At 40.7% G+C, this 20,057-nt stretch overlaps 1 protein-coding gene across 2 annotated transcripts in view; it reads left to right on the forward strand.

The window, feature by feature from the left end:
• PRKG2 (protein kinase cGMP-dependent 2) overlaps positions 1 to 19,601 on the forward strand; it is a 106,038-nt gene extending 86,437 nt beyond the window's left edge. Inside the window, exons 15-19 of one of the 2 annotated variants that reach the window (XM_002717087.6) lie at positions 687 to 850; positions 4,580 to 4,702; positions 5,571 to 5,633; positions 11,816 to 11,882; positions 16,716 to 19,601. In XM_002717087.6, coding sequence (XP_002717133.1) covers positions 687 to 850; positions 4,580 to 4,702; positions 5,571 to 5,633; positions 11,816 to 11,882; positions 16,716 to 16,811 — 513 coding nt within the window. In that variant the 3' untranslated portion in view covers positions 16,812 to 19,601. The remainder of the gene's footprint in view (positions 1 to 686; positions 851 to 4,579; positions 4,703 to 5,570; positions 5,634 to 11,815; positions 11,883 to 16,715) is intronic. The other variant, XM_017347475.4, reaches the window with a different exon arrangement.
• Positions 19,602 to 20,057: the final 456 nt, after the last annotated feature.

Genomic DNA, 20,057 nt, shown 5'->3' on the forward strand with positions numbered 1-20,057 from the left:
GAATGCTAATATCGATTTTTTTTTAAGTCCTGCTTGCCCTGAGCTTTATGCATCGTTATATCCCAACCCCTTTTCTAAACTGCAGTTTTTTTTTTAAAAAAACATGTTTTTGAGTTTTACTTTATTTATTTGAGAGGTAGAGTTACAGACAGTGAGAGGGAGAGACAGAGAAAAGGTCTTCCATCTGTTGGTTTGCTTCCCAAATGGCCGCAATGGCCAGGGCTGCCAGATGCAAAGCCATGTGCTTCCTGGTCTTCCACGTGGTTGCAGATGCTCAAGCACTTGGGCCATCTTCTACTGCTTTCACAGGCCACAGCAGAGAGCTGGATTGGAAGTGGAGTAGCTGGGACTAGCACTGGTGCCCATATGGGATGCCAGGCATCACAGGCAAAGGTTTAACCTACTGCGCCACAGCGCCAGACCCCACCCCCTTTTCTAAACTATTCTTTTCCTCCAAGTGTCCTGAGCAATTTGATCCACACCTGATCCTCAAAGGAATATATGAGTGTGTGCGTGCGTGCGTGCGTGCGTGTGGGTGTGTGCACTTGCATGTGTTGAAGGAAAGTATGAGAAAAGAAGGTTTAGAAAGTTAGAAGGAGGTTTTGGAACATTTTGGAAGTTAGGGAGACTTAAAAAGGAGCATGAGTTTCATGGCCTCTGAAAATGTCTTTGACATTCTTTTCTAGGTTGACTTTGGATTTGCTAAAAAAATTGGATCTGGACAGAAGACATGGACGTTCTGTGGGACTCCAGAGTATGTGGCTCCTGAGGTCATTCTTAACAAAGGGCATGACTTCAGTGTGGACTTTTGGTCACTGGGAATCCTCGTGTATGAGCTACTAACGGGCAAGTAAGTAGCCTCCAGTTTGGGTTAGCTGTTCTTTAGAGAAGTGTGAAAATAACTTAATAATGAGAACCAATTTATTATGTAAAAGATGATCATTTTTGAAATGTTTCTGATGCCTTTCCTCTTTCTATTGCTTCCAATGCAGGGAGCTTGCCAGTTTGTATTATGGAGCAAGTATTCAAGATGGTTAAGGAAAGCAGAATTGCTAGTGTTTCCCAAAATGGCAAGGTCCTTGTTATAGATAACACATTAAATATGCAAAGGCTTCACAACTGAGCATAATAGTAAGAGGAGGAGTAAAAATTATAGGCTATGTTATTGTTTCTTCTTTTTTGTAATTGAGAAAAATAGCAGTCCTGTTTCAGTTAAATTTATTAATCATAAAACTAAATTTAGCCTCAGATTTCCATTTTCCCATCATCATTAACCAGAAATGCTAAGAGAAAGCCACATTGCTGGATTTAAATTTTAATCTCCTTGTCAACTCCTTTCTAGAAGTGATAATGAACAGAGACAAGACACAGCAGGGGTTTAGCGGTGAAAATTGAATTGTCACTCCCAAAGAGACTAAAAGACTATTACCAGGATACCTGATACTTAACACACATTCACACATATACACACACACACACACACCCAACACACATCTAAGCTGTTTGTAATGTAAGAGGACTTCAAAAGGTTCATGATAAAATGGAATTTAAAAGCAAGTTTATTTTGATGCAAAAAAATTGAAATACATGTCTAGTTGTTTATAACAGTCATTTCTCACAATTTTTTGGAAAACCCTTCCATATGGACTCACGCTTGTGAAGCATTCTACAGTTTCAAAGCACTTACATTTGTATTATGTAGGTTAGTTTCCACAAACTTGGGTGGAAGGTAAGGCAGGAAATATTACTGCTATTATGTTATTATTTAAATTTTATAGTTTAGGAAACCAGCTGAGAAGACTACCTGCCTTAAGACAGTAATTTTTTCTGACTCTGACTGTGACCCTCTTTCTGTTACACATACACACACACGTGTGTGTGTGTGTGTGTGTGTGTGTGTGTATGATATTGTGCGTGGACACTCAGGCTTCAGATCAATTTGCTTTCTGGTTTTCTATCTCCATTTTTCATTAGCTGATTCAGTGATCCACGTTACCCTTTATAACCAGATATTCTCAGTCCTAATTTCAGAGACGCTTCACACATGGAATGGTTTAAGAAACACTGGAGTGAGTTCATTGATGGGGATATCAGTCTGAGCACACCCTTGGCAGAAAAGCAGCTTACGGGATGTTCTTGAGCTTTGACACTACCAAGTCCCGTGTTAGCTCACCTGTGACTGCATTGTACATCTTTGTCCACATGTATTGAGTGAATAGATCTGAAAGATCACTTTATATTATCTGTACTAATTTTCAAGCATTCATTGCTAAGATTCTAAAGGAAAGAAGAAAACATTTTCTGATAGTCATCCAGACTATCACAAAGACTTCTCTTTTAAGCGTTTGTTTCTCATCTTTGGGAAACTAGTCAGTTGCATTTCTAAGAGACATGTAGGGAACTGCAGAACACTTATCTCAGTCTTCACCAGCTAGGATGAATTGTAACAAGGAAAAGAGAGTTAAAGTAAGGAAATAAGGAAGTGGGGTGGGGGACCTAACAATTTGGAATTGACCAGATGGCCTTGAGCTGTCATAAAAAAGTTGGGACATTCCTTTTGCAAACATTTCCATGGAAGGGCAAGGTAAAAGTTAATTTTAAGTGCCCCGAACTCTAGAATATCAGGAGGAAAATGGAAATGAAAAAGCAAGTAAAGAACAAACCAATCCAAACAGTGTAGTTGGAAACACATATGTTGGAAATATCATAGCAATGTTCTTTGTTTTTGGTCTCATTTTCTTTACGAGGGAAACATGGAGTATTAAATAGTCGGCGTGCTGACTTTGCTTATTGGCAAGGGTGGGAACTCTCAGTGTCAAAAAAAAAAAAAGTGTCAAAAGGACTCAAGCATGACTGAGATACAGCAGAGGGGTTCATGAAAGTTATCTTTAATTTTCAAAAAGCAAATGATAGCAAAGGTATGAAAGTGTTTTTCAAGGCAAAATATACGCATGAAAACGTTACCCAACTTCAGTGGTCAATTTTCAGTCCCATAGCGATATTTTCCTTCAAATACCTCTTTCCCTTGACTGCCAGGACCTCCCTGTCTCTCCTTTTCCCACATGGCGGCTCCTTCTTTGTCTCTGTAGCTGGATTCTCTCAACTTCCTGAGCACTCAACATGGAGCCACTGCAGGCACTGGCCTCTTCGGTATTCGCTTGCTCCTTGGATGTTAACGTCAAGTTCCATGGCCATAAATACCATCTGATGGTCCCCACATTACAGCTCCATTCCCATTCCCGACAGCTTCCCTGAAACCATCTGCCTGCTTAGCCTCTCCATGTGGATGTTCAAAACATAACCCTTGATTCCTTTTCCTGTAACCTGGTTATCACCTCACCCCCGCCCACTCTTTTGGTAATGATAGCTCCAGCCTCTAGGCACCCGGCCAAAACACTAGCATCTTCTTGAAACCTGTCTCCCATTCACTATGTCAACCCCATTCACAAATCCCTTTAGCTTTACTGTCTGTCTCAGATCTGGCTGCTATAACTAAGTGCATTTACTTCTCATTTGGAGGCTGGAAGTCTCAGATCAGGGTGCCAAACTGCTCAGGTTCTGGTGAGGGCCCTCTTCTGTGCTATAGAATACCAACCTCTCCTCTGATCCCTACATGGTGGAAAGAGAGCCAGTCAGCTCCCTGGCCTGTCCTAGGGAGACACTGACACCACTCATGAGGCCCTCACTCTCATGACCAAGTTACCTCCCACAAACCCTGCCTCTGAATACCATTGCTTTGGGTTAGAGTGTGACCATATGAATTTGGGAGACACAGCTTTCTGACCATTGCCTGTTCTGGAGAGATCCTTTGTCTATCCATGGCCCACCACCTACGGCACCACTGTTTTAGTCCAGGCTCTTAGGTCTTCTTTCCATCCTCATCTCCATCATCCCAGTTCATTCTCCACAAATTATGAAGATTACTCTGGCTGCTGTGAATTAGACCAACATTCATAGAATCCCGGATTCTTACCATAGGCCACCAGATCTGTATGATGTTGCCCTTGACCCTTGTGTTCCTCTGCTGCTTACTGCAGCGACCACACTGCCCATCTCACTGCTCCACTTCTGGGACATGGCCTTTGTACTTCCTGTGCTGGAGCCCTCTGCCCACAGATTACTGTGTGGCTCAGCCACTCTCTGTTTCCACCAACACCTCTGCTCCATTTTCAATATTCATGAGAAAGGCATTTTCTTTTCACTCTGTTTAAAAAAAAAATCACACTTTCGGTTACTCTCTGTTCCCGCTTTTATTTTTCTTTTCAGTGCTCATCACTACCTAAGAAATTCTGCATGAATTTCAGTTTTTTTTGCACTGAACTCAAGTTACCTTTCAATTCCATTTTTCCACAAACTGTTTGAAGTGCCCTCCTATGTGTGTGACATTGGTTAAGTGATGCGAAATTTGTGAATTGACTTTTGGCATACATTCACGTTTTTTAAAAATACTAAGGAAAGAGAGAGACAGAAAGGAAAGAAGGAAATAATGGAGGTAGGGCGGAAAGAAGGAAGAAGCAAGGTAGCTCCCAATGTGTCTCCGACTCTGACCTGAACGTGTCTTATTTTGAATGTTCTCTAGCCCACCCTTTTCTGGGATTGACCAAATGATGACCTACAATCTGATTCTCAAAGGAATTGAAAAAATGGATTTTCCTAGAAAGATAACCAGACGACCTGAGGATTTGATCCGGAGGCTTTGCAGGTGAGAATGACGATAAGTAACCTCTTGGCTTGGAGACACCACAAAGGCTTCCAGTTTCTGTTTCCATATGGTTTTAAATTCTGTGCTTACTTTTGGTACATTTCTCCGTAGCTGAATTATATTAGACAGTCAGGATCTATTTTGCTATCTGAGATAGGAGTTTGAGTTTGTCTCATGTTATAGAACCACAGTATCTAATAGTTTTAAGAGGTCTAAATTTTACAGGTTACCTGTGGGAATCATCTTCATCTGCCATAGAGCAAAAGAGAACCACAAACCTTAGTTTAAAAACTGGGTGATTAATTTATAGTTTTACTATCTCAAGACAAAATCAGTGATGATGATAAAATATTATATATCCTCTTTCCATCTTCATTTTAAAAAGAATATTCCTCTTTTAAATTACCCCCCGATTTCTACTTACTATTAAAAATCATTTATCAAGGAATAGGACACTTCCAGATTTTTTTGTCTAAACCTCATTTTGCTGATATTTTTGTGCATTTGAACTTTTGAAAAAGCATTATAAAGTTGGCTAATAGGAATTTCTGCGTGCTTCTTAGATTCCAGCTTAGATGTTAATGATTCGCTAAAGCTTTCCCAGGTTTTCTCAGCTGGATTGGCAAGATAGCACCCTCCTGTGCTTCTGTTAGGAATACATAACTCTAATTCACTTGTGCTCCCACTTCCTACTCCCCATTAGGAAGAGACCCTGTTGTTTTAATCTCTCTATATTCAGATACCTGGTCTACAGCAGAAATTTTATGAATGTTGTTGAATAAATTAATTAATGAGACAAATTTAAATTTTAATGTATAATTCACTCAAGTATAATTATTAAAACTAGCTTTAAAAATTATTGTTTTAGGCAAAACCCAACAGAAAGACTGGGAAATCTGAAGAATGGAATTAATGACATTAAGAAACACAGGTACATAGTTACTTGTTCTTTGCCTATAAAAATATAGAAACTTATAGCATAATTTTGAATCCTTAACAGCTTCTCTCAGTAAACCAGAAGGGTTCCTATGGAGACTTATTTTCCCCCTTTTTGGTGCCTTTTTCTGTTTTACTAGAAGTAGTTACAGTAATTTATCTCAAAGTGATTTCTGTAATGCTAGAAATCAATGAGTAAAGTTACTAAACAAGTTACAAAATCATATCTTGAGGTCATTGCAATCTAGTTTTTTAACCACTACTATCTTTATTACTAGCTTTATTACTAGATTCTGTTGATGAATTTCTAATGGGCATTTAATTTGTAAATAAAGGAGGATTAGTCATTGGTGTCAATATTCAAGATAATGGGTCAGCTAAAACCATTGTTAAATAGTACAGGTTGTCTCAGACTTAAGATGGTTCAACTTAGTAATTAATGTGAAAATGAAGCACATTCGGAAGATGCCACACTTTGAATTTTGCATGTAGATCTTTTCCCAAGCTGGTGATATGAAGTATAATACTTCCACTTTCATGGTGCTGGACTGCAGTAGCAGCCAGAGCTCCCACGCAGCCCAGAGTTCACAAAGGGAATTGAAAGACCGATGCTCCAGTGTGTTGTATTGCTCAGCTGTGATGTTAGGTAGCTTAGGTGGAGTCAATGCACCTTCAATTTAGAATATTTTCAACTTATGATGGGCTTACCAGGACATGACCCATTGTAAGTTGATGAGCATGCATTTTGTATTTCAATTTTAATTAATGTTATATATTCATTTTAAATCTAACTTTCCAAAGTGTGAAGCCTCATTTTTTTTATTTTACTTTTTGAAATAAAGTACGCGGATTGCACAGAACCTTAAGTAATGCCCTATCCTCATGCAGCAGTTTAGCATGTGCCTTTCTAGTTTTGTACGTTTCTGAACTGGCCTTCTGAAACGATGATAATTCCGTAGCACATATTCTCTGATTTTATTAACTATCACATGTGGCATATCAAGCCTTCAAGATTTTTTTTTTAATCAGTGTCTAGCTAAATCCTGCAGTCATCAAAACATTTTCATTTTGTGTAGGATTTGTGAATATAAAAATGCCACTTTTTTTTTTTTGGACAGGCAGAGTTAGACAATGAAAGAGAGAGAGAGACAGAGAGAAAGATCTTCCTTCTGTTGGTTCACCCCCCAAATGGCCGCTATGGCCAGCGTGCTGCGCCGATCTGAAGCCAGGAGCCAGGTGCCTCCTCCCAGTCTCCCATGCGGGTGCAGGGGCCAAGCACTTGGGCCATCCTTCACTGCACTCCTGGGCCACAGCAGAGAGCTGGCCTGGAAGAGGAGCAACCGGGACAGATTCCGGCACCCCAACAGGGACTAGAACCCAGAGTGCCCGCGCCGCAGGTGGAGAATTAGCCTATTGAGCCACAGCGCCGGCCAAAAATGCCACTTCTAAGAGTACAATGTGTACTACAAGAAATAAGCTTGGTAGCTTCAACATTGAAAACCTTTGGATGTACATTGGATTACATTTGGATGTACATTTGGATGACATTGATGTAATCCCTTTTAGAAATAAAAATCTCTCTCGACGTTTCATCCCCAGATAGATATTTTCACGGAAGAATCAGGAGGGCATCAGCCCAGTGGGCGCATAGAGGAGAGGTGTGGCTGCTGAACAGAACCATTATTCATTTTCCTCAGTAGCTGTGGCTGGGCATCAGCTTCCAGCGCTGCTGTGCATAGACAGGAACTTACTTGAAATACAACTGTGTATTTCACATTGTAAATTCATTGGAGTTCTGCCTTCAGGGTGTGTCAGGAAGAAGAAGTGGAGGAGGGAAATTAGGAGGAGGGGAAGGAGCAGAGACACATGGTGGATTTCTTAGACATGCACATCTCCTAGTATTTTAGTGTTCATTGTTGTCATCCTTTTGATTGCCCCCAGTCATAAAGTTCATTACTGTGTTGGATTCCAGTTTATCCTCTTCCTGCATGACTTGCTGTTGTCACCATCATTTTTCTCACTATCTAATGACACATAGACACACCATTCATTCTGTAGACAGAAGGCTCCCATCAATGCAAGTCGCTCTTTCAGTGGATTTCCCACGTCCCTCATTAAAGAAGAGTTATGTTTTACTCTAGGGTAATTGGGAAACAGAAGTGATAGCCGTGCTAACAGGCTGCAGCTTTGTTCTTTACTTCTTATTTACCCAAGGCTCATTTCAATGTAGCTGTCAGATTGTGACCCACACGCAAATGGATGCTAAAAGATTTTCTCACCTCTGCATGGTCAGAAAGGAATTTTAATTTCTTTCTCTGTAGGGATTGGTTTGCTTGTTGTTAGTACTGGCAGGATTGTCTCAGTCCTGAGTCCTTGTGGAGCCTGGGTGCAGGAGTCCAGGGGAGAGTTAATGAAGGTGCACACGTCTACACAGTGGCTTATGCTGAGCGCGAAGAGTTCCAGCCCATTATTTCACTCTATTTTCATGGTGCTTATGAAGCTATAAAGGGAGGAGTCGAGGATTTCAGAACAATAGACCTTTTTCTGCCTCCAAATAGAAGTTTTTTTAAGAAGCCTTCAAGGTTTATAGCTTTTTTTTTTTTTTTTTCAGGCAGAGTGGACAGGGAGAGAGAGAGGGGGATAGAAAGAAAGGTCTTCCTTTGCCGTTGGTTCACCCTCTAATGGCCACCGTGGCCAGCGCGCTGTGGTCAGCGCACCACGTTGATCCGAAGGCAGGAGCCAGGTGCTTCTCCTGGTCTCCCATGTGGGTGCAAGGCCCAAGCACTTGGGCCATCCTCCACTGCACTCCCTGGCCACAGCAGAGAGCTGGCCTGGAAGAGGGGCAACCGGGACAGAATCCGGCGCCCCGACTGGGACTAGAACCCGGTGTGCCGGCGCCACAAAGCAGAGGTTGTCTAGTGAGTTGCGGCGCCGGCTTATAGCTTTTCAAGTCAGTATAGTTTTGGAGTTAAAAAGAAATTCTTTTTAAAGTTGCCATCACATTTTCCTACTCTAAAGTAACACTTTTTTTTTTTCCCTTAGAGGGCTGTTTACCTCATTTTGTATTTAACAAAAATCCAATGTGGCATATTATAGGGGTTTATCCATTCTGTGTTAAATCATATTTCCTAAAAATAATTATGGAGTTCCTCTCCCTCCTGTTTACAAACTAACTTGCAGTGAAGTCCAATTGTTAGAGTCTCCTGACTCTTGTTTCAAAAGGGAACGACTGTGCTTGCAGGGTCTGGTTCAATCTTTCCTGAGAGGAAGAGGAATAACTTGTTTCCAGTATTTTAATATCATCTAAAATATTTTTTGATCTCTGAAATGGCTTTCAAGGATAGCCTCTATAAGACTTCCACAAACAAAGGAATAATTTCTGTGCCATTACTACTAATATTTCTCTGGTGACTACTTTTCACACACAAGTGAATGCTGGCTCACAGTTGCTGAACATGTGCTTAGTGTCCAAGGCCAAGTGTCAAGTGAATGGCCACTTGGCCACTCATGTTAAGTAATTACTGCCATGGGTCAAAGTCTAACATGTACTCTGCAAAAAAATGCACAGGTCCTGTGATTCAATAGAGGGTTACAGTAATCGTTTTTATTCATTTGTGGACTACCTTCTGGGTAGACATCATTGAGAGACACGTTAAAAAGAACTGTTGTTGTATTTAGTGGCGGAAAAAAAAAACGAACTGTGCATCTAGAAGCTGCTACAAATGCAGCATTGGTTTGTTGCAGATGTGATGGGTGCATAGGGAGGGGACTTCTGTGGTTTCACAGCAAGGGCAGAGGAGGGAGGTAAAGCAGCTGGACTTCTGTCTGGCACTCACTCCTTGACTGAGGTTCTGGTACCTTCCACTAAAATGGCACTTGGCATAAAGAATGGCATCTAAAAAGAAATGTGTCAGAGAGTGCTCTCTCTGTTTTTAGTTTTTTGCCACTGCTAAGCTTAAACTTAGAATAGGAAATCCTGCGAAAGATTGAACTAAAAGCAACTCTGGAGGTGAGAAGAGAGAGAAAGGGAGAAGAGTGTAAATTCCCACATGACTGACAGAGGAATGTCCGAGCCTCCTAAAAGCTTCCCTGCCTTCCCACACACAACCCTTCACCTCCCTGCGCCATCCCAGACCCGGTGCTCATTCTCCATATAGCAGTCAGAATCATCTCTTTAAGACTAGAACATTCTAATGGCTTCTCATCACACATCAGTCATTCAACAAACACTACCCGCGTCCCTGTCCTGAGAGAAGCACTGCCCCAAATTTTAAAGGCATTGAAAGATAGAAAAGAGACGAACATTCCTGCCTTCATGGAGGCTGCAGTCTAGTGGAGAAGGGAAAAACTAAGATAGCTAAGTAATATATCAGACAGTGGGAAGTGCCAAGGAGAAACGTGGAAGTGGTGGGGGCTGAAGAAGTGTGTGTGTGTGAAGGAAGAGGGGTTGCGATTTTAGGTTTGATGGCCAAAAAAGACCTCGCAGAAAAGGCAACCTTAGATGAAAGACCTGTATGTGTTGAAGGACAGAGCCATGTGGAAATCCAGGAAGGGAACAAATCTAGTCCTTAAGGGGGGGTGGCATTCCTGGTTTGTTGAAAGAATGGTGAGGAGATAAATGAGGAAGGGAGACAGAGAAAGACAAGGAAGACGGTGGGAAGATGATGTGAGGGTGGTGATGGGAAGAGTGGGTCGGTAACGCGTGGGAGGTGAAAATAAAGGCATGGCAAAGACTTGGCCTCTTGCACTGAGTCACATGGTTGATCCTGGGGAGTTTTGTGGGAACTGGTTGCATTCTAAATGATCACCCTTGCTGCTCAGTTTTTGCCCAAGGACAAAGCAAAAGGCTGTCTTTATTCTAGCAGAATGAAAATTTTGTGGATTGGTTAGATCATGAATACAGATACATTTTGAAGGTAGTACTAAAAGGATTTGCCTGTGGATTGAGGGAGGATGTGAGAGAAAGAATAACTCCATTACCTTGGGTTTAAGCAACTGGAAGGTTGAAGCAAGTTTGCTGGACAAAATTTGGAGCTCTAATTTGGACCTAACATATGCTAGCTGCCTATTGCACATGCAGGTGGGAGATGATGAACAAGAGTTACAGATGTCAGCCTGGAAATCAGTGAGGAGGTCTTGGTTGGAAATAGACCTTTAGGAGGAATAAATACAGAGATTCTATTTAAAAACATAAGACCGAATGAGACTACCTAGAGAGTGGAAGTAGTTGGAAAGAGAAGAGACCCAAGGAGTGAGCCTTGGAGTGCACCAACTTCATGAGGAAAGAGCAGTGGCAAATGAGGAAAGAACCCAAGAAGGGAGGAAGAAAACCTGGACAACAATGGGCTTCGAAAGCCAAAGAGAGTGTTTCAGAAAGTGAGAACGATGAACTGCAGGAAATGCTAAAAGGTCAAATAAGGTGACAGGGGAAGTGAGGTGGTTCCGTGGAGTGGAGGATATGAAACCTGATTGTGTAATTGCTCAGGAGAAAGTCAGTATATCAGGTGATTAGACAGCTCCAGGAGTTCTCTAGTGGGCAGGAATGAGAGTCCTAGGGGAACTCAGGTCAAGGGAGGGTGTTTTGTTGTTGGAAGAAGTAAAGCATTTCTGTGTGGCTGGGGTTGATCCAGCAGGGAGGGCACTGAAAATTCAGGAATGAGAACTATAGGAGTATGTTTTTGCAAAGAGAAGAGGTATTGGAATCAAGTATACAGTATAAGGATTGATCTTCAGTAGAAGCAAAGGCAATTAATTCATCATATAGAGAGAAGGTCACTCACGGATGTGGGTAGGTGGGCAGAGATGCTGGTGGGAGATTGTGGAGATTTGCTTTTTGCTTCAGTTGTCTCAAAGAAATAGGAGGTCAGATCATCTCTTGGGGCTGAGTATTGGAAGGAAGTTCTAAGTTTGGGGAGGGGGAGGCAGAGAGTGAATTAGCCCAAGGAAGTATGATGGGAAAACTAGAGTTAGTACTGAGCTGCATTAAATACTCACTTGAGGACAGTGGGCATGGAGTTAATGTGACAGCCAGCCAGGATGGCTGTGTGTTTCCCTCTGGTCACTCAGAGCTGCACTGTTGCAGGCAGGGAGCCTGCCGCGGAATTCCTTGACAGATTACCTGACATTCTAATACGTTATCAAGTAAGTCATCTCCTCTGTACTTGTCTCATTTCCCAGGTGGTTAAATGGCTTTAATTGGGAGGGATTGAAAGCGCGGAATCTTCCATCACCCTTACGAAGAGAGGTATGGTATTTAATATTTTACTCTCTTGATTTGGGGGGTGGAGATTAGTTGTTGTGATCACGTTTTAGGAGTGTATGTGCGCATACACATGCATGTAAGTGGTATATTTAGGTGGCTTGTAACAGCTTTTAAAAATCTCTTTGAAAAAGATTTATTTATTTATTTGAAAGGCAGAGTTACAGAGAGGCAGAAGCAGAGAGAGAGAGAGAGAGAGAGAGAGAGAGAGGGAGAGTTCCATCTGCTGATTCGTTCATTCCCCAAATGGCCTCAATAGCTGGAGCTGGGCCAATCTGACGTCAGGAGCCAGGAGCTTCCTCTGGGTCTCCCATGTGGTTGCAGGGGCCCAAGGACTTGGGCCATCTTCCCAGAGAGCTGGATTGGAAGTGGAGCAGCTGGAACTTGAACTGGCACCCGTAGGAGATGCCAGCACCACAGGCGAGGTGACTTTACCTGCTACGCCACAGCACCAGCCCCAGTAGTTTTTCCTTAATTAAGAGAAACTGTCAGGAATTATAATTGCAGCGGCTAAGTAGTATTGCCTATTTGATGGGTATTAGCTCACTTCTCAGGAACCTATTACATGCCCGTGCCACCAAAGTCACAAAATAGTCAACGTTGCTCAACTTGAAAGATAGCTCTAGAAATAAAATGTGAACCACATATAAGGGTACTCAAAAATTTTGTGGGAAACAATGGGATTAAAAGTTAACTTTATGCTGGTGCAAAAAAAATATTTAAATCCAGGCTTGCTTTCTTTTACAATATGTGTTTTCCAGAACATTTTGAAGACCCTCCTTCCTACATATTTTTTTTAAAGATTTATTTATTTAGGCCGGCACCATGGCTCACTTGGCTAATGCTCCGCCTGTGGCACCGGCACTCCGGGTTCTAGTCCTAGTTGGGGTGCTGGTTCTGTCTCGGTTGTTCCTCTTCCAGTCCAGCTCTCTGCTGTGGCCCGGGACTTGAGGATCAGTGAGGTTGCTTCAGCCAGAGGTGTGTCTTCTCACACTTTGTCTCTCAGACAGAGGGCCTCCGTGTGCCCTCCACCAGGAGTGTTCTCACTGCAATCCACCTTATGATGCTACAGGCCCAGAGAGCATGTCTGGGAAATAACAGGTGCAGAATTGCTTCTAAAAGTCTGAGGTCCCATGCCGGCAACGCGGCTCACTAGGCTAATCCTCTGCCTGCGGTGCTGGCACCGCGGGTTCTAGTCCCAGTTGGGGTGCCAGATTCTGTCCTGGTTGCTCCTCTTCCAGTCCAGCTCTCTGCTGTGGCCCGGGAGTGCAGTGGAGGATGGCCCAAGTACTTGGGCCCTGAACCCGCATGGGAGACCAGGAGGAAGCACCTGGCTCCTGGCTTCAGATCAGTGCAGCGCGCCGGCCATAGCGGCCATTTTGGGGGGTGAACCAACAGAAGGAAGACCTTTCTCTCTGTCTCTCTGTCTCTGTCTCTCACTGTCTAACTCTGCCTGTCCAAAAAAAATTATTTATTTATTTGAAAGTCAGAATTAGGGAGAAACACAGAGAGAGAGAGAGAGAGAGAGAGACATCCTTCATCCTCTGGTTTTACCCCTAAGATGGCTGCGATGGCCGGGGCTGGATATCAAGCTCAAGTCAGGAGCCAGGAACTTCATTTGGGTCTCCCAGGTGGGTGGCAGGGGCCCAAACACTTGGGCCGTCTTCTGTGGCTTTTCCCGGGCCATTAGCAGTGAACCAGATGGGAAGTGAAGCATCTGGGAGATGATCCTGCACCCATATGTGATGCTGGTGTCCCAGGCAGCGACTTGACACACTGTACACAATGCCTGCCCTCTCCTACATAATTTTAAAATTTTCCACTAGCCACATTTTTTAAAAGATAAAAGTAAGTAAATTGGATTCATTTAAATAATTGATCATAATGTTTACAAAATATTATCATTTCAATATATAATCAATATAAAATATTGATAAATTGCATTTAATTTTTCATATTAAATTTCCAAATCCCAATGAATTTAACTGTTAGAGCACATCAGTTTGGGTGAGACACATTTCTTTTTTTTAAAGATATTTTTATTTACTTGAGAGGCAGAGTTAGAGAGAAAGAGAGGGAGAGACAAAGGTCTTTCATCTGCTGGTTCACTCCCCAAATGGCTGCAACAGCTGGAGCTGGGCCAATTGAAGCCAGGAGCCAGGAGCTTCTTCCAGGTCTCCCACATGGGTGCAGGGGCCCAAGGGCTTGGACCATCTTCCACTGCTTTCCCAGGCCATAGGAAAGCTGGATTGGAAGTGGAACAGCTGGGACTCGAACCGGCGCCCATATGGGATGCCGGCACTGCAGGCGGTGGTTTTACCCACTATGCTACAACGCTGGCCCCAAGTGCTCAGTCACCATGTGTTGCTGACGGCTGCCTTATTGGACAGGGAACTTCTAGAGAAGGCAGAACATCAACTAACTTGGGGGGAAAGATGAGGGATGAGTCAGGAATGAAGTCAATATCCCCCCACGTTATGCTGGTCTTCCTTCCTTCCTTCCTTTCTTCCTTCCTCCCTCCCCCCCCTCCCTCCCTCCCTCCCTCCCTTCCTCTCTCTTTCATTTCTCTCTTTCACTCTTTTGTTTTAAAATTTATTTGTTTTATGTGAAAGGCAGTTACAGAGAGAAAGGGGAGAGACAGAGACAGTGAGAGGTCTTCCATCTGCTGGTTCAGTCCCCAGATGGCCGCAATGGCCAGGGTTGGGCCAGCCCAAAGCCAAAGATTATCAGGGACCTAGATCAGAATTGGAGCAGCCGGGATAAGAACTGGCATCTTTATGGGATGTCAGCGGTCCAGGCAGTAGCCTCACTTGCCATGCCGGAACATCGACCCCTGCTGGTGTTCTTTCTAATAGACTTGTGAAAACCTGTGTCTCCTCGTGAACATGTGTACATTTACATCCGAGGGTTTGTTTGAATCAAAGCTTAAATAGCTGTAAAGAATTTAATTTCCAGTATTTTATAAATATTAACATTTTAAAATATCACTATTACGTCATTCCTCAGATATATTTACTATATAACCCAAGTACTGTTGAGATTTGATACCAATCAGCCATTTAAAAACATATAAATATAACATCACTCATTTTTCTCCTTATATTTCTATTCCATTTTCCCCTAAAATTTCATTCTAATGTCAAATGCTTGTTTGGTTGATAGTCTTTCTTAGTCACTCTGTAATACCTTTAAATTTTAGTTTAATGTTTTTAATTTTACAAATATTTCATTTGGACTTAGTTATAACTACATTTATAATTATTTTTAGAGCATGCAGTGTCAATATATATTATTTATAAATGTATCTATAAAAATTTGTAATTTATATATTATAAATTATAGATATATCTATAAATTAAATATAAACATAAAATATATAAATAATATATGATACTTCATATATATTAAATTAAATGGAAAAATTAAATTAAAAGGTAAGTTTGTTTTTTGGTGTAAAAAGATTGAAATCTGTGTATAACTTTTTCATAAAGTATTTCCCACAAACTTTTTGAAGACCCCTTGTATAAGCAAGAAAGAAGAGTTTTATTATAACTATGTCATTTTGAGCTCCATTTGAATGGTCTTTCCCCTCACTGCCCCAAAACATTAGTATCTATTATAATTATTATTTTTACTGCTCTTGTTTGCACATATTTTTTGCTGAAGTTTTTGTTTCTTTGGTTTCTTCTGGGATGTCCTTCTCTTCTGTGCACTTTCTCTGGTTTAGGATAAGTGTTCCATTTCAGTAGGAATCGTGGCAGTGGGTCGGGGGAGATCCTGTATGGCTTAATCCAACACCAGCTCCATGACTGCAGCAGTACACTGTGGGTGTTTTGTTCACCTGTATGCATTCAGTGATCAAAGAATCTACTTCTAACTTTCAAATTCAACAGTACTGTCTGAATTTTTAAGAATGTGCAGCAAAAACTTCGCACTGTTATGGGCCACCAACCCTGTATCTAGCCCCCCTGTCTGGCCTGGGTACACCGGCCAACTCCGTCATTGTAACAATAGAGTGGCACATACTGCTTCTTTAATGTGACATCTGGAAGATTCCTTAGCGGCTTTTCCTAGATGCATTTTCTTCATGTCCTGTTCAAGTCTCATGGGTGTTCTTACAGTGAACATGAAGTTTCAGACCTCTTGATTTGCATTTTATGGGGTTTTCTGGGTAAAATGAGTAGCAGCCATTTTCACAGGTCACCTCAGGCCACTTACAGCAAGAGGAAGCCAGAAATAGAATTTATTTCTAACACTCTTTCAGCAGGTGATACAATTAGGTACTACCTAAGTTTGGTTGAAGATAAAGAATCAGAAACTACCTGATTTGCCAAACCATTGAATCCTAGAGTCATTTCATGTTTTCATTGGGGTCATTAACACTTTGAATTGTCCCTTTGTTTCGCATTCTGGATCCTTACATAGATCAATTGGCCATAAGAAAATTCAAGAAACTTTTATAAAGAAGAAAAAGAATTCTGGTAAATTTTGATTTTTTTTTAATATTTGCTTTTCAAATATTTTAGAATTTGAGAAAAATTAGATTTGATTTTCGTCACTTTTTCTTTAGGAAATAACTCCTCATGCTAAGTAGCTCCTTTCATATGGAATCCAGTGATCAAATCCTTTAGTTCTAAAAGGGAGATCTCATAAGGCAGAGATGGTATTTCAGGGTGCTAGTTGTTTTTCTTTTCCTTGTGTGTAACTTACAAGTGGTTGCAGTGTGAAATCAGTATTCAGTCACAAATGCAATACTACCTATGAGAGCATGCGGAGTCTACGTTATCCTCACCTTTGTTTTAATCCTTTCTGTGTTAGCTCAGTGGACCTATCGATCACAGCTACTTTGACAAGTATCCCCCTGAAAAGGGAGTGCCTCCAGATGAACTTTCAGGCTGGGATAAAGACTTCTGATGGAAGAAGAGATGATTACGGCCTAGACACTACAGAAGAAGACTCGAAGGACCAGTAATCCAACACTGATTATTTTCTCTTCAGAGTATTTATAATATCTTTTGGAAGACCGTTACAGAAAAGAAATCCCTGCGCAGGAGATTGAGAAGAGTGGTAGGGATGTGGGTCTGTCCTATCATGTCTCGTTTAGATGCTGTGAATTTTCATGTATTTCATTCTCTGCCTTTTTCCAAAGATTGAAGGCTATTCCATTCACCTTTCCACAGTCAGACCTATTTTTGCTTAAGTATAGTCTTCTCTATAATCGATCGCCTCTTCCCAGTCACACTCTTCTTTCTGTCCTGATTAAGACTTTAAAGTGATCTTGCCTTTGAACAGCCAAGTCATGCAAGTAGGAAGAACGCGAGTGCAATCTGGAAGATTTCTCTGCTTCAGCACTATGGCATCTTGAAAAGGTGGTCTCCAGAAATCATGGTTTTCAGTGGATGTCCTTGACTTCCACCTGCATTCAACCTAGGAAAATGTTAATTCGCTTCTGATACCAGTCTGAGAAAAGGCAAATTTGAGTGTTAGTCAGTAGTATCTCTTCCTAAATAAAAGAGCCAATTAATCCAATCATATAAATATATATTCATTTGGGGAAGTTAGAAAAAATAACCAAAGCAAAAACTCTTTTTCTTTTTCCTGTGATGAGCTGTGATATTTCAGAGGCTTCAAAAATCTTGTTAAAGGTGGTTGTAATGTGTGATTAAATCTTGAGACTTTGGAAAGGTTTTATCAAATATATTGAAATGTTTTCCCAATCAGAGTGAAAAATAGCCTGGAAAAAAATTGTAAATGGCTACCTTGCCATTATATGTAGGAGAGAATGAATTCTAATAGGTATAGTTGCTGACTCCTTGAAACTCGGAGATATTTTTGCCAGTTCTGTGATTACTGCTATTAATAAACCAAAAGAAGTATAGAACAACCATAGTTAATTTTTAATGAAAATCTCCCTGGCAAATGTTGATGCACTGTGATTACAGCCGAGTGAACAGCTCTTTTTAAAGACGTTTGAGTCATAGATGTGTTTGTGAGTTTAGACTGTTAAGGCAGGCTAGCCACCGAGACGTGATGGGATTTTAGCATCTGCCCTCCTCCTTGCAATCTTCAGATAACCCACAGGAGGGTCTCAGGAGCGCTGGACCCCAGTCCTTGAGAACTTGACTAGGAAAGTGCAGACTATCTGCTGACTATGACTGCTCCCTTACCTCCTTTCGCAAAGGGTGGAAGCAGAACTTTCTCGATCTTTTTAATTAGCAGAGGGAAAATAGCATTTAGGGTCAGGCCTTCCTCACGCTTCTGGCGATAATTTCCTCAGATAATGGTCTTTGTGCAAAGCAGCCTCTGCTCAGTTCCCACCTATGATTGTGTCACGCAGAGAAAGTCAGCTAAATGTGTCCTGTAAGTGAGATAAGGGAGACCCAAACCAAGAAGGTACATCATTCACAAGTTGAATTTTTACATTTAGAATCTGTCTGCTGAACCAAAGAGCTTTTGTTTCCTGGTGTAGTATTTTTAAAGATTAAGTATTGTACATAGAAGAACCATTTTTAATAGAATTAACCTGCTTCAAGAATTTAGAAATCTTAGAAGATTTTTTTAAAGATTTTTATTTGCATTTGGTTTGTACTGTATGTTTTTCCATGTATATATTTTAAGATTACCAAAAGGTAGGAAATATATGTATTGGACGGACATTAGAACTGTACAGTTATAATAGCAATGATATTCTCAAGGGAGATCAGTAGTCAAAATTTAAAAAAAAACCTTCCTATACAGAAATAAAAACCAATTTAAGATACTGCAGGTTTATTCTACCTATCATTGGCCGTATCAACATGAGATCCTCACACAGGATTTTTTTTTTTTTGTGCTTCCTTTTGAGTACTTTATAAAGATATGTAAATGAGAGATTAAACCATCATAAAATCCTAACTCCACTATTTCCTAGCTGGGTGACCTTGGGAAATGTCCTGTCCTTTTTTGAGTGCCAGCTTTCTTACTTGTAGAAGAATACATAACAAAGTAATATCTATTTTAGAGACTTGTATTGAGGATTATATTTGCCTGGTATCTGCAAAATAATTAATGCTGCACAGATGAGAGCTACAGTTACTGTATTCATTAAAATTAAAGGGGCCTTAATAAGCATTCAGTTCTTAAAACTTTATGTAATACTGTTATCTGTATGCAGAATTGTACCAATTAAATCCAGTGTTTGTCATTCTTTTTTCTTTTACGTAAGTAAAAAGTGTTGATCAAACTTCAGTGTATAAGATGAAGGGTTCATTCTCACCAAAATGAAGTGCTTCCTTAGACTAACTTAAATTTTAATTATTATGAATTAAGAAGATACACACACACTAGAAAACATAGAATTTATCCCTATATGTACAACTCTATCGTATTCCTAATCATTAAATCATTCTTAATCTCTCTTTTCTGGGGAATATAGCTAATTTTTCATTCTTGAGCTTTTTTCTTTATTGTCTTTCTTGATTGTCATTTCTTAATCATCTCCAAATATTAGAAGGAGCGGAATGTGGTAGTAAAAGAGAAGAGATGTAGCATCAAGTAAGATCTGAGTTTGAATTCCAGCTCTGCCTAGATTCCCTTGACCTTGAACAGTAAATCACTTCTTTAGTCATCTGTAACTTAAAGACTTGAAACTTTGGGCTACAATATTATTACTAGTAGGTTATTGATAATAATTTGGAAATAAATATCTACATCTATTTCACTGGACATAATGGTAAATCCTTGTTCTTTGTTGCCAAACATTATACTAGAAGTATTTATGTGCATGATCTCATTCATACAATATTCAAAAATAATTATAAACATGTTGTCTATTGACTGCACTAAAAGTGAAGTATTGGCATCAAGTATATATTTCATTCACAATTTGGCTGGGATTGTGTTACATGACCTTGAAACAGTTTACTTCAGAGCTTAGTCACTGAAAATAACCATTTTGTTATTTTCATAGACTCTGTGGTCAAAGAATTTTGAAAACACATAGCAAGGAGCTACAGCATCAGGTGGGAAAACTTACAGACTGAGAAATGGTTCAATGGCTGGTGGCTGGAATTATTTGCCATCTTATTCACTGACATATCTCATACCTGGGCTAAATATACTCAGAGACCAGGTGGAACTGAACCTGGATCCCTACGCATGTCTTCTCCATGACTTGCATTC

This window comes from Oryctolagus cuniculus, chromosome 8, assembly GCF_051225735.1.
Source record: "Oryctolagus cuniculus isolate XC-2025 breed Fujian yellow rabbit chromosome 8, ASM5122573v1, whole genome shotgun sequence".
Classification (NCBI taxonomy): domain Eukaryota; kingdom Metazoa; phylum Chordata; class Mammalia; order Lagomorpha; family Leporidae; genus Oryctolagus; species Oryctolagus cuniculus.